At 44.1% G+C, this 14,362-nt stretch overlaps 1 protein-coding gene across 1 annotated transcript in view; it reads right to left on the bottom strand.

The window, feature by feature from the left end:
* The window catches only part of LOC125454593 (uncharacterized), a 75,144-nt gene that overhangs the window by 24,061 nt on the left and 36,721 nt on the right, over nucleotides 1–14,362 (bottom strand). Inside the window, exons 3-4 of the mRNA XM_059648782.1 lie at nucleotides 3,005–3,349; nucleotides 721–871 (exon numbers count right to left, since the gene is read on the bottom strand). Coding sequence (XP_059504765.1) covers nucleotides 721–871; nucleotides 3,005–3,349 — 496 coding nt within the window. The remainder of the gene's footprint in view (nucleotides 1–720; nucleotides 872–3,004; nucleotides 3,350–14,362) is intronic.

Here is a 14,362-nt window from a genome sequence, read left to right as displayed (position 1 = left end):
AGAATATATCAAATCCAGACTCTTAGTAAATCCCTTCACTCGGCAGGTGGCGGGGGGCGGTGGGTGGGTGGGGGGGGGTGTGGTGGGGAGTGGAGAAGGAGGCTCTCGGATGCACTCCAGGCTGATGGCAGGTGTAGAGTCAATGAGAACATTCAGGATTTGATTGGAAAGGGGTGGAAGGATAAAGGGGACTGAATCGATGGGGGCACAGGGCAGGGAAATGTGATTTGTGTTTTCAGCTGATGTGGAAATGAAAGACCAGCAAAGGCTGCTGGGCCGAATGGAGTGCCAGACCAAAATGAAGTCTGGGATTCCCTTGGCCTACCCATTAGGGAGCGCTATATTGCCAGTGACCCCCCCCCCCCCCCCCCCCCCCCCCGCACCAAGGCAGACCCTGACACGAGGCTCGGTGGATAATGATCAATGATCCGACTGGGGATCCTGCAGGTGATTTCTAATGCTTCATCCATCCAAAGCTTTCTGACTGTCACCACTAGGAGCCTGCGGCCTGGCACTGGAGGACGTGTGATACCAGAGAAGGAGCAAACTGGCAATGATTATGCAGCTGGATGTATGGGATGGTCTCGACAGTCACTGATCCACCATTTACAATGGATCTATATGCTGCAGTGGGATTATCAGCGCTCACTTAAAACAATCACCCTCGTGTCGAAAGCAATAACAGTTCCGTGACAGAATCAAAGCCAAGATGAAAATTACCCTTGTGTGGAGTCCTTTACTGAGGAGCACAGCTTCTGTTTCCGAAGGAAAACTATCAGCAGGACAAGGCAGATCAAGACAGCTAAACCCAGAATGGTGCCAGTGATTAAAATGGGATCTGAAGTCTGGGGAGTATCATGGGAAGGTTCTTCTGTAAAAATATATCAGAATTTTACACACAGAGTCGCTTCAATATGAGCAATGTCCAAGAATATCAACAACATTAATTTTGGGTTCCTCAGCATAGTAACACCCCTCCTGACTCCCTAAAGCCTGCTGAATACCTACAAGGCACAGGTCAGCAGTGTGTGATGGAATATTCCCCACTTGCCTGGATGACACATTCCTGACACCACTCAAGAAGCTCAACAACATCCAGGAGAATATAGCTCATGCAATTAGTACCACACCCACAAGCATCCACTCCCTCCACTACTGATGTCCTACTGTGTCCTATCTACAAGATACACTGCAATGTAGCCCAATTTATTGCCGCCAAAGCCACAAACATTCACTCCCTCCACCACCAATGCTCGGTAGCAGCAGTGTGTACAATCTACAAGATGCAGTGCAGAAATTCACCAAAGGTCTTCAGACAGCACCTTCCTAACACACAACCTCCTCCACCTAGAAGGACAAGGGCAGCAGAGAGATGAGGACACCCTCTTGAAAGTTCCCTACCAAGACACTCCCCATCCTGACTCGAAAATGCATCATCATTCCTTCATTGTTATGGGTCAAAATCCTTGATTTCCCTCCCAAAGGACATTGTGGATCAACCAACAGCAGATGGACTGCAGCGGTTCAAGAAGGCAGATGACCACAAGGGGTAACGAGGGATGGGCAATAAATGCCCACATGCCACAAATGAATCGATTTTAAAAAATAAAAAATCCATTGATTTTGAGAAATTATTCCGAGGCGAAATACTTCCAGAAGATGAATTCCACAATCTCATGTTTTGAGGGAGGAGTCACAGCTCCATGGAAAATGCTTCAGAGATATGCTGACATCACAACCCCATGTCTTCAGTCCTGCCTCTTCTTTGTTGTGTGTACAGTTACTGAGTTCAGTGTTCCGATGCTGTTTTGTATAGAATAAACTCTCACATACTTATCACTTACTGTCAGCTGGGTTCCATTCCCATTGATATCTCCCCAGACTTTACAGTAATAGACACCAGTGTCACTGGGCTGCACGTTTGTCATGGTCAGAAGGAAGCTGTTATTGGACGGGTCTCTGGAAGACTGGAATCACTCAGTGAATCCTGGGATCCATTGTGTGATGTTCCTCACGTCATGTGCTAAAACAAACTTAGGCTTGTTCCCCAGTTGCTCCCAGTACCAGTGAACATCGTTGTTCCTCATGGTGCACTGTAACCGGGCCGTTGACCCTCAGTGCCACGTTCCAGGCTCGGAGACTGGAGAAGAACTGGGGGATTTGCAACTTTAAGGCAAGAATATACACAATGTACAAACTAGACTGCAATCTGAAAATTATCTTCAATGTTTTCGTTGAAAAGTCAGTCAGCATGCATTACCTTGTCATGAATGCACAGAAATAAAACTAAACAATTTACGAAAAAAACTATTCTATCTTTAAAATGCACATGCAGAATCTTACAAAAGGGCTCCCATAAGTCACATGACTTCCTTGACAGATTCGCCTGCAATTGGAATCTCTCTGTAATTACCTGAGAAAAACCAACAAGAATAGTTTTGAAAGTCAGTGAACTTTCTGAAAGGTAAACAGAAATTCATTGGCAGTGCCATCCCTAAAGGTCTGACTATCTCCTCCTGTGTCATCAAAAATCTGAAAGAATGTGAGGTACAAACCGGGAATGTTGGAGAAACTCAGCAGGTCTGACAGTACCTGTGGAGAGAGAAACAGAGTTCATGTTCACAACTCACTCAGCTCAATGCCGGGAGGTTCCCTCACAGCTGCATCCTGGGATGTCCACATAACATGGCTGCTCCCAGCCAGATGCTTATACAGCTCACATTTCAAACAAAACCTGGACCCAAAGCATGGAACCATGTCAGGTACTGTGTTATCCCCCGTCTGGAGCACAGATCCTGCATTGTCCTGGAGCTGAGGAAATTAACTTTTTAACTGTCTCAGCCTTCAGAAGCCGAGAACGTTTGTAGTATGGAAGGAAGCCATTCAGCCCATCAAATGTACACCAACCCTCCAAAGGCCATTCTTCCCAGACCAATCCCCTACCAATTCCTCTGAACTTGCATTTTGAAGCTGTTTTGCATAAAATAAATTTTCATATACTTACCGGTTACAGTCAGCTGGGTTCCCTTCCCACTGATATCTCCCCACACTTTACAGTAATAGACCCCAGTGTCATTGGGCTGCATGTTTGTGATGGTCAGAATGAAGCTGTTATTGGAGGAGTCTCTGGAAGACTGGAATCGCTCAGTGAATCCTGGGCTCCATCGTGTGATGTTCCTCACGTCATGTGTTAAAATCCACTCCATGTTATTCCCTGGTTGCTCCCAGTACCAGTGAACATCGGTACGTGTCACTGCGGCATTCCTCACAGTGCATTGTAACCGGGCAACGCGTCCCTCGGTGACACGTTCCAGGCTCGGAGGCTGGAGAAGAATTGGGGGGTTTGCAACTTTTAAGAGAAAAAGTGTGAATAAATTAAAACTAGTCTGAAGCCTGTTAAAAATCTCAAATACTTAATGAGAAGCAGAGCAGCTCATGTTACCTTGGGTGAACTCCCAACCTGTTATCAGTCATCTTGATCTGAAAATCTCATGGATTACTTTAATTCGAAGATTAAGATCTGATATTCAGCCACTTCCTCCTCATGCACAAACTCGTTGTGTCTCCCCTCCTGATCCCCAGTCACTGTCTTCTCCCCACACCATCATCATATTTCCTAATGACTCAGTCCCCGTTTATAAATCGGGAGACAATGGCCTAGTGCTATTATCGCTGTTAATCCAGAGACGCAGGTAATGTTCTGGGGACCCAGATTCAAATCCTGCCATGACAGATGGTAAATTTGAATGTAAAAAAAATTGACAGTCTAATGTTGATCATGAGTCCGTTATCGATTGTCAGAAAAATCCATCGAGGTCACTAATGTCAATTAGGGAAAGGGAATCTGCCATCTTTACCTGATCTGGCTCACATGTGACTCCAGGCCCATATGACCCATCTGTTCAATTAGTGATGAGCAAAAAATGCTGGCCAGCCAGTGATGCCCACATCCCATGAATGAATATATAAGAATCCTTCTCCACACTCTCCCTGGCCGTCTTTCATCCAATACGATACAGCTCACAGAAGCAAGAGTCTCTTCAAACACACTGTCAACAAAACCCTCCTCAAACAAGTCAGTCAAGTGACTGAGAAGACTGGAGGTTGGCTAATGTGGTGCCATTATTGAAGGACAGTGATAACAAAATGCCAGGGAATGATAGACCAGTGAGCCTCAAGTCAGTCCTGGGCAAATTGAGGAAAGGGATTCTGAGGCACAGAATTTACACGCATTCAGAAAAGCAAGGACTGATTAGAGATAGTCAAGAGTCTGTGTGTGTGGAAAAACTTGAGTTTTTTCATTTGGTGAGAAAGAAGACTGATGAAGACAGAATGATAGACATTGTCAATGTGGGCTTCAGCAAGGCATTGGACAAGGTTATGCATGGTATCCTGGTAAGCAACATTCACTTGGGGTCCAGGGGCACCGAGCCAACTGGATACAAATTTATCTTGAAGGTAGAAGACAGAAGGTGGTGACGAAGCCTGTGACACAAGGATCTGTGGTGGGTCTATTGCTTTTTGTCGTCTGTAAGAATGATTTAAGTGTGAATGTAGGAGGGAAAGTCAGCAAGTTTGCAGATGACACAATTTTTTGTTTTGGTGACATAATTGCCAATGAAGAAGTTCAGCTCCCAGCTCAGAGCATTGAGCTTGGACCCTGCTCATCCATTGCTGAAGTCAGACACTCTCTCACTGACTGTGACACTGTGGGAGAAGATTTCTTCAAGTGTTATCAGGTTTTGTGGAAAGTCTGCATTGATATCATTACATTCCAGAGAAATAAGAAAATGGGAGCTAAACCCAGGGTGAATTGCCCCCCTCCGTGTCCTTTCTCTCATTGTCACTCTGCTGCCCATTTCAAATGGGCTCTTACAGCTTTCAAATTGCACACCAGGGAATTCTGCTTGAAGCTGTGTCTGAAGGAGTGCTTGAGAGGTATCTGTGTTGTTGTTGCTGCACTTTTTGACTCTGGGTCAGTGTCTGCCTGATGTCTCATTTCGCATTGACCTTGAGCTGCTTTCTGGAATCTGTCAAGTTGTGAAGCTCCTTCTCTAAATCCTGTGTCCAGCTTGGAGCTTCACCAATATCGACCCACACCTACCTCACATCCCATGACCTTGGCAATGACTCCCGTAAGTATATACAAGGAAGAGAAGTTTAGGAAGGGACAAAATGTGGAATAAAACTGACAGAGAGGGGAGGCAGGTTTTATTGGTGATTGGGGTGACAGATATGAAAGTAGCGTCAATGCCATAATCAGATCAGCAATTAACTTATCAGATTGTGGGACAGGCTGAGGAGCTGAATGTTCCAATGATTTAGGGTCCCATATGGCTCAGCTGATTGGCAGCCCTCAGAATGTGTCCCGGAATATCTGGTTTCCTGTCTCAGTGGGACTCGGTGCTGGAGGAGAGATCCTGTGGTCAGTCTCCCTGGGAAATCTTCGTGTTTCTTCCTCGATCCGTCAGCTTCCAAATATTTCAGCTTCATTGGCACATACCCCCCAAACGAGAGTCAGCATCAACAATTCCGCACGTAAAACCCCATTCCCCAAAGTAACAATGCACGTCCCTTGTCCTGATATCTCCGCCAGTGATTCAGTGACAAATGGAGGTCGGCAAACATTCCTGTGAAATTCTTTGGAACCTGTTGCCACGATCAAGGTGTTGGAAAAGATCCCTACCACGAGCCCAGGCTGGAGGGTTCTCCTTCAGGTTTTGGACAGCTCAGTTAATGTTGATACAATTGGTGTGACTTGCTCAGAGAAAGCCTTGGATCTTTCAATCCTTTTCCCATGTGGAGTTTATGGGAATTGCGCTCAGAATTTAGGGATGAGGGACAGAGTTTTCCTTATTGGACTCTGTGGGTGTGGGGAGGGCCAGGATTGTTGACAGGCAATGAAAAGGGTATGAAGTATGGCTTGTTCAGGGCAGGGGTCAGTCAGAGTGATGGATCTGGAGGGGTGATAGATGTAGTGTTGGCTGTTGGGGTGCAGGGCACTTTGAACATGCAAGTTCAGAGTATAAATAGGTCATTATGGCCCAGCTAACCTGCTCTGCCATTCAGAACATCATAGATGATCTCTTTGTTGAGAATTCCATCCACCCCAATAGCTTTTAGTCCGCTATGTCTTAAATAAATCCCCACTCTACCATCTGTGATGCAGAGTGTTCCAAATTTGTACAACCCCCTGGCAGAAAGAGGAAATAAACAACCTCTTCATCTCTGTCTTAAGAGGTCTTTCACGAAATATAAACAGTGTCTCCTGGCTCTAGACTCAACAACAAGAGGAAACATCCTTTCCACATTCGCATTGTCAAGGCCATAAAGGATCTGATACACTTCAATCTAGACGCCCCTCACTCTTCTAAACTCCAGGGGAAACAAGCTCAGTCTGTCCAACATTTCCTCATCAAACAACCCACTCCTTGCAGAGGTTAATCCAGTCAGCCTTCCCTGAGCCACTTCCAATACATTTACACCTTTCCTTCAATCAGGCAATCAAAATTGCACACAGGATTTATGATCTGGTCTCACTAATGCCTGGGGTAACTGCAACACAATACACTTTCCTTTTATGTTCAATTCTTCTGAAAAATGAAGGTTAGCATCCCATTAGCCTTCTTGATTCCATGCTATACTTGTATCCTCACACTTTGTGACTCACATCAGAAAATATAGATCCCTCTGCACTTTGGAATTCTGAGGCTGTTCTCCTGAGCATTTAATGCTCTGCTTCTTTATTCTTCCTGCAAAAGAGAGCAACTTCATATTTTGCTGAATTATACTCCATCTGAAAAGTTGAATACGTGGACAAAACTCTATCACTATCCATCTACAACACCTTATGAAGTCTTCACAACATAATTTCGAACCGAACTTGGATTACCTGTGAATTGAGTTAACATGCCCGTTCCTCTTATCTTGATGTAAGTTGTAAAATGTTGAGGTCCCAGCACAGATTGCACCCATCACTCGTACTAATCAGAGAGAAACTTATTTCTGCAATTTCACTGTGTTCTGCCAATCTACTGTCCATGATGATGCATTTACAAGGCTAATTCCAGGGATGGTGGGTCTGACGTACGAGGAGAGATTGACTAAGTTGAGATTGTTTTTGCTGGAATTTAGATGTATGAGGGACAATCTTATAGAGGCTTACACAATTCTAACAGGACTAGACAGGGTTGGTGCAGGGAGGATGTTCCTGATGGTGTGTGTTTTCAGAACCAGGGGTCACAGTCTGAAGATTTGGGATAGATCATTTAGTACAGAGATGAGAAGGCTTTTCTCAACTCAAAAGTGTAGTAAGCCTTTGGAATTCATTACCACAGGAAGGAATTGATGCCAAAGCATTGAATATATATAAGAGCCGGATAGATATACGATGGTGAGTGAATGGGATCAAAGGTTATGAGGAGAAAACAGAATGAGGCCATTGAGTTGGATGATCGGCCATGATCGTGATGAATGGCAAAGCAGGCTCGAAGGGCCTAATGACCTTCTCCTGCACTTATCTTCTATGTTTCTATGTTACTCCTGACACTATGAACTTTTATCTGCTGCAGTAACCCTTGATGTAACACTTCGTAAAATGTTTTCTGTAAATCCAAGTACAGTATATCCACCAGCTTCCCTTTATCCACAGCATACGCTATTCCATCAAAAAGTCTATTGAATTGGTTTAACATCATTTCACTGTCACAAAACTATGTTGACTCTTCCCAATTATTTCAAATTTTCCCAAGTATTCAGTAAAAGCCAGTTTAATGATTAATTACAGGACTGCCTCTATTATCGACAACAAGTCAGCTGGCCAAAAGTTAATTTCTTCTGCAAAGGAAGCAATATATTTGCCACAGTTCAGTCTTACATTCCTGGAATCTAGGGAACTTTGGAAAATTTATAGCAATCACGTCCACTGCTCCCTGAGACAACTCTTTTAATTCCCCAGGCTGAAGCATATCTAAACGCCAAAATGTCTCACATCACAGTTTCCATCAGTTTATTCAATACCATGGTTGTAATTTCACAACATTCTTCTCTTTCTTTCAGCTCCTGGTTTGCAGCTATTGCTGAAATGGTTTTTATATCCTTTATATTGAAGGAGAAAGCAAATTATTTGATCATTTCATCTTTCATTTCCTTATTATCTATCAACTACCTAATCTCTCTTTCCAGAGCACGAAGATTTTTTCACATTGTTCATTATTTTTCTGTTGTACTCTAATTTCTCCCTCCTAATTAATTATTCCATCGTTCTGTCATTTCTTATACTCTGACTAATCTTCCGACCCACTACTCATCTTTGGAGACAGTAAGGACTGAAGATGCAGGAAGCCAGAATCAACAAATGTGGAGCTGGAAAAGCACAACAGGTCAGACAGCATCCGAGGACCAGGGAAATCAATGTTTCGGGTCCTGACAAAGGGCTTCAGCCCAAAACATTGACTTCCTTGCTTTTTGGATGCTGTCTGACCTGCTGTGCTTTTCCAGCTTCACATTTGTCAACTGCTATTCATTTTTGCACAGTTACATGTTTTTTGCTCGAGTTTGATGCTTTCGCTCACTTCTTTCATGACTGAGGATGGTGGATTATCCCTCTAGAGATTTTTCTTTATCATAGCAACGTGCTTACCCTGCGCATTCTGAAATACTCCCTGAAATGTCTGTCACTGTGTCTCCACTGATATTTTCTCCTCAGTTCACAGGCCTGTTCAGTCCGGCGAGTTCAGCTTTCATTCCCACGTAGTCACCCTTAAATTTAAAATACTAGACTCTGATCGAGTCTACTTTCAAACTGAATGTAAAAGTCAATCATTGATAATGAGAACTGCAGATGCTGGAGAATCCAAGGTAATAAAGTGTGAAGCTGGATGAACACAGCAGGCCAAGCAGCATCTCAGGACCACAAAAGCTGATGTTTTGGGCCTAGACCCTTCATCAGAGAGGTATAGGGCAGGAGATGCCCTTGGTCCTGGAGATTATGTTATAGAATCGGTTTGGATTGAGGTCAGGAACAGTAAAGGAATGAAATCATTCATGGGAGTGATCTACAGGCCCCACAGCAGGAGCCAGTGTGGAAGATAGTATGCAAGAAGAAACATTGGGTGCCTCTCTGATGAAGGGTCTAGGCCCGAAACATCAGCTTTTGTGCTCCTGAGATGCTGCTTGGCCTGCTGTGTTCATCCAGCTCTACACTTTGTAAAAGTCAATCATATTGTGGTCATTGCTACCCAGGAGGGCCTTTCCTCTGAAATCATTACTCCTGTCACATTCCACAATGCCAAGTCTAATATAACCTACTGTCTGATTGTTTCTGACAGCAGGATTTTACAGAATCACTTTCCAAAGAAACCAATGAACTCTTCATCCAGGCTACTGTTATCAATCTGATTTCTCCAGGTTATACGTAGATTTAAGTCACTCATGATGTTCCCCTTTTCACAGGCACCCAATGTTTCTTCTCGCTCTGAATTTAGTTATCATGCCTGCTCCTCTTATTTTGATGTAAGTTGTAAAATGCTGAGATACCAGCACAGATTGCTGTGGGATTCCACCCATCACTCCTACTGATCAGAAAGAAACTTATTTCTGCAATTTCACTGTTTTCTGCCAGTTAGCTAGCCAATCTACTGTCCGTGATGATGCATTTACCAGGCTAATTCCAGGGATGATGGGTCTGACGTACGAGGAGAGATTGACCAAGTTGATATTATTTTTTCTGGAGTTGAGATGTATGAGGGATGACCTCATAGAGACTTATACATTTCTAACAGGTCTAGACAGGGTAGATGCAGGGAGGATGTTCCCGATGGTGGGTGTGTTCAGAACCAGGGGTCACAGTCTGAAGATTTGGGAGCGATCACTTAGTACAAAGATGAGAAGACTTTTCTCTACTCAAAGTGTAGTGAGCCTTTGGAATTCATTACCACAGGAAGGACTTGATGCCAAAGCATTGAATATACACAAGAGACGGATAGATCTCACATTAGGATTGAATGGGATTAAAGGTTATGAGGAGAAAGCAGAATGAGGCCATTGAGTTGGATGATTGACCATGATCGTGATAAATGGCAAAGCAGACTCGAAGGGCCTAATGACCTTCTCCTGCACTTATCTTCTATGTTACTCGATGAACATTTATCTGCTGCAGTAACCGTTGATGTAGCACTTTGTAAAATGCTTTCTGGAAATCCAAGTGCAGTATATCCACTAACTTCCCTTTATCCACAGCATAAGCTATTCCATCAAAAAGTCTCATAAATTGGTTTAACATGATTTCACTGTCACAAAACTATGTTGACTCTTCCCAATTATTTTGAATTTTCCCAAGTATGCAGTAAAAGCCAGTTTAATAATTAATTACAGGACTGCCTCTATTATCGACAACAAGTTAGCTGGCCAAAAGTTCATTTCTTCTGCAATAGAACATAGAACATAGAAAAGTACAGCACAGTACAGGCAGCTCGGCCCACGATGTTGTGCCGTGGAATATTCCTAATCCAAAAATAAAATAACCTAACCTACATTCCCCTCAATTCACTGCTGTCCATGTGCATGTCCAGCAGTCGCTTAAATGTCACTAATGACTCCGCTTCCACGACTACCACTGGTAAACTATTCCATGCACCCACAAATCTCTGGGTGAAGAACCTCCCTCTGACATCTCCTCTATACCTTCCTCCTAACACCTTCAAACTATGACCCCTCGTGGCAGTCAATCCTGCCCTGTGGAAAAGTCGCTGGCTATCGACTCTACCCATGCCTCTCATTACCTCGTACACCTCGATCAGGTCACCTCTCTTCCTCCTTCTCTCCAGAGAGAAAAGTCCGAGCTCGGTCAACCTCTCCTTGTAAGACAAGCCCTCCAGTCCAGGCAGCATCCTGGTAAACCTCCTTTGCACCCTCTCCAAAGCCTCCACATCTTTCCTATAATAGGGCGACCAGAACTGGACACAATATTCCAAGTGTGGTCTCGCTAGGGTTTTGTAGAGCTGCAGCATAACCTCGTGCCTCTTAAACTCGATCCCCCTGTTAATGAAAGCCAAACCACCATATGCTTTCTTAACAAGCTTATCCACCTGGGTGGCAACTTTGAGCGAACAATGCACTTGAACACCAAGATCCCACTGTTCCTCCACACTGCCGAGAATCCTGCCTTTAATCCTATATTTAGCATTTAAGTTCAACCTTCCAAAATGCATCACTTCACATTTATCCAGGTTGAACTCCATCTGCCATTTCTCAGCCCAGCTCTGCATTCTGTCAATGTCTCGCTGAAGTCTGCAATAGCCCTCGATACTATCAACTGCACCTCCAACCTTTGTGTCATCAGCAAACATATTAACCCACCCCTCAACCTCCTCATCCAAGTCATTTATAAAATCTACAAAGAGCAGAGGCCCAAGAACAGAGCCCTGCGGGACACCACTCAGCACTGACCTACAGGCAGAATACTTATCATCTACAACCACTCTCTGCCTCCTGTCAGCCAACCAATTCTGAATCCAGGCAGCCAAATCACCCTGTATCCCATACCTCCTGACTTTATGAATGAGCCTGCCATGGGGAAACTTATCAAATGCCTTGCTGAAGTCCATGTACACCACATCCACTGCTCGACCCTCGTCAACCTGTCTCATGACTTCCTCAAAAAACTCAATAAGATTTGTAAGGCATGACCTGCCCCTCACAAAGCCATGCTGACTCCCTTTAATCACGCTCTGCTTTTCCAAATAGTCATAAATCCTATCCCTCAGAATTCTTTCCAAAACCTTGCTGACCACAGACGTAAGACTGACTGGTCTGTAATTTCCAGGGATTTCCCTATTCCCTTTCTTGAAAAGAAGAACAACATTTGCCTCCCTCCAATCTCCCGGTACGACTCCCGTGGAGAGTGAGGAAGCAAAGATCTTCGCCAGCGGCTTAGCAACCTCCTTTCTCACTTCCCGAAGCAACCTAGGATATATCTGGTCTGGCCCTGGGGACTTATCAATCTTAATGTTTGTCAAAATTTCCAGCGCATTAACTTCCTCAATCTTGATCTGTTCAAGCCTGTTTTCCTGCTCCTCAAAGTTCTCATTCACAACAAGGTCCCTTTCCTTAGTGAAAGCAATATATTTGCCACAATTCAGTCTTATTTTTCTGGAATCTAGGGAACTTTGGAAAATTTTACAGCAATCACATCCACTGCTCCCTGAGCCACATCTTTTAATTACCAAGGTTGAAGAATGTCTTGACGCCAAAATGTCTCATATCACACTTTCCATCAGTTTATTCAATACCATGGTTGTAATTTCACAACATTCTTCTCTTTCATTCACCTCCTGGTTTGCAGCTATTGCTGAAATGGTTTTTATATCCTTTATATTGAAGGAAAAAGCAAAACATTTGATCATTTCATCTATCATTTCCTTATTATCTATCAACTGCCTACTCTCTCTTTCCAGAGTACCAAGATCTTTTCACATTGTTCATTATTTTTCTGTTGTACTCTAATTTCTCCCTCCTAATTAATTATTCCATCGTTCTGTCATTTCTTATACTCTGACTAATCTTCTGACCCAATACTCATCTTTGGAGACAGAAAGGACTGAAGACGCAGGAAGCCAGAATCAACAAACGTGGAGCTGGAAAAGCACAACAGGTCAGTCAGCATCCGAGGAGCAGGGAAATCAATGTTTCAGGTCCTGACGAAGGGCTTCAGCCCAAAACATTGACCTCCTTGCTCTTCAGATGCTGTCTGTCCTGCTGTGCTTTTCCAGCTTCGCATTTGTCAACTGCTATTCATTTTTGCACAGTTACATGCTTTTTGCTCGAATTTGATGCTTGCCCTCACTTCTTTCATTACCAAGGACAGTGGATTATCTCTTTAGCAATTTTCCTTTATCATCGCAATGTACTATTTTCGGGAGGAGCAAGAGAGATAGAGCACCAGCAGGCTGCCGGGAAGGTAAGTTTTCCCACTTTAAAAAGCTTACCTCAAGCGGGAGCGGACTTCATATATTTAGGCAGTGGCTGAACCTGACATACTATACATGTAGTATCTCCCACCCACCCTCCTCCTCTCACAAAGAACAAAGGACTCGGTGGTGAGAAGATAAGATAAGTCATTTTCTATTTCCCTTTTTAAATTTATTTTGTGTGATTGGTAAAAACTTTCTTCATTCCTTTCTCATTTATCTAAGCTAAGCTTAAGAGTAAAAGTGGCAGGAGATCTCAGACCCATGTTATGCTCCTCTTGCTCAATGTGGGAGTTCAGGGACAGGGCTGATGTCCCTGACTCCTTCACGTGCAGGAAGTGTGTCCAGTTGCAGCTCTTGTTAAACCATATGATGGCTCTGGAACCGCAGATGGACTCACATTGGAGCATACGCAATGTTGAGGAAGTCGTGGATAGCATGTTCAGCAAATTGGTCACACTACAGATTAGGATTGCTGAGGGAGAAAGGGAATGGGTGACCAAAAGGCAGAGAAAGAGCAGGAAGACAGTGCAGGTGTCCCCTGTGGCCATCTCCCTACAAAACAGGTATACGGTTTTGGATACTTTTGGGGGAAATGGCTCACCAGGGGAAGGCAGCAATAACCAGGTTCATGGCACCATGGCTGTCTCTGCTGTACAGAAGGGCAGGAAAAAGTGTGGAAGGGCTATAGTCATAGGGGATTCAATTGTAAGGGCAGTACATAGGCGGTTCTGTGGTCGAAAACGAGACTCCCAAATGGTATGTTGCCTCCCAGGTGCACGGGTCAGGGATGTCTCAGATCAGCTGCAGGACATTCTGAAGGGGGAAGGCGAACAGCCAGTTGTCGTGGAGCATATAGGCACCAATGATATGGGCAGAAAACGGGATGAGGTCCTACAAGCAGAATTTAGGGAGTTAGGAGCCAAGTTAAAAAGTAGGACTTCAGAGGTAGTAATATCAGGATTGCTACCAGTGCCACGTGCTAGTCAGTGCAGAAATGAAAAAATAGTCAGGATGAATGCATGGCTTGAGAGATGGTGCAGGAGGGAGGGGTTCAGAATTTTGGGACATTGGGACCGGTTCGGGGGAAGGTGGGACTCTTACAATTTGGATGGTCTAAACCTGTGCTGGACTGGAACCAATGTCCTTGGGGGTGCTTTTGCTAACGCTGTGGGAGAGGGTTTAAAGTAATGTGGCAGAGGGATGGGAACCAAATATTGGACAGGTTATTGGACAGAAAGGAGGTAGTAACTAAAGCCTGTAGGGAACTAGATAATGAAGTCAGCGTGACTAAAGGTAAGAGTAGGCAGGGAACAGATGATGAACATAAAGAGACAAGTAGTCTGAAGTGCATTTGTTTTAATGTGAGAAGTGTAGTAGATAAGGCAGACGAA

Source organism: Stegostoma tigrinum, chromosome 9 (assembly GCF_030684315.1).
Source record: "Stegostoma tigrinum isolate sSteTig4 chromosome 9, sSteTig4.hap1, whole genome shotgun sequence".
Taxonomy (NCBI): domain Eukaryota; kingdom Metazoa; phylum Chordata; class Chondrichthyes; order Orectolobiformes; family Stegostomatidae; genus Stegostoma; species Stegostoma tigrinum.
This window is presented reverse-complemented; position numbering and strand designations above follow the sequence as displayed.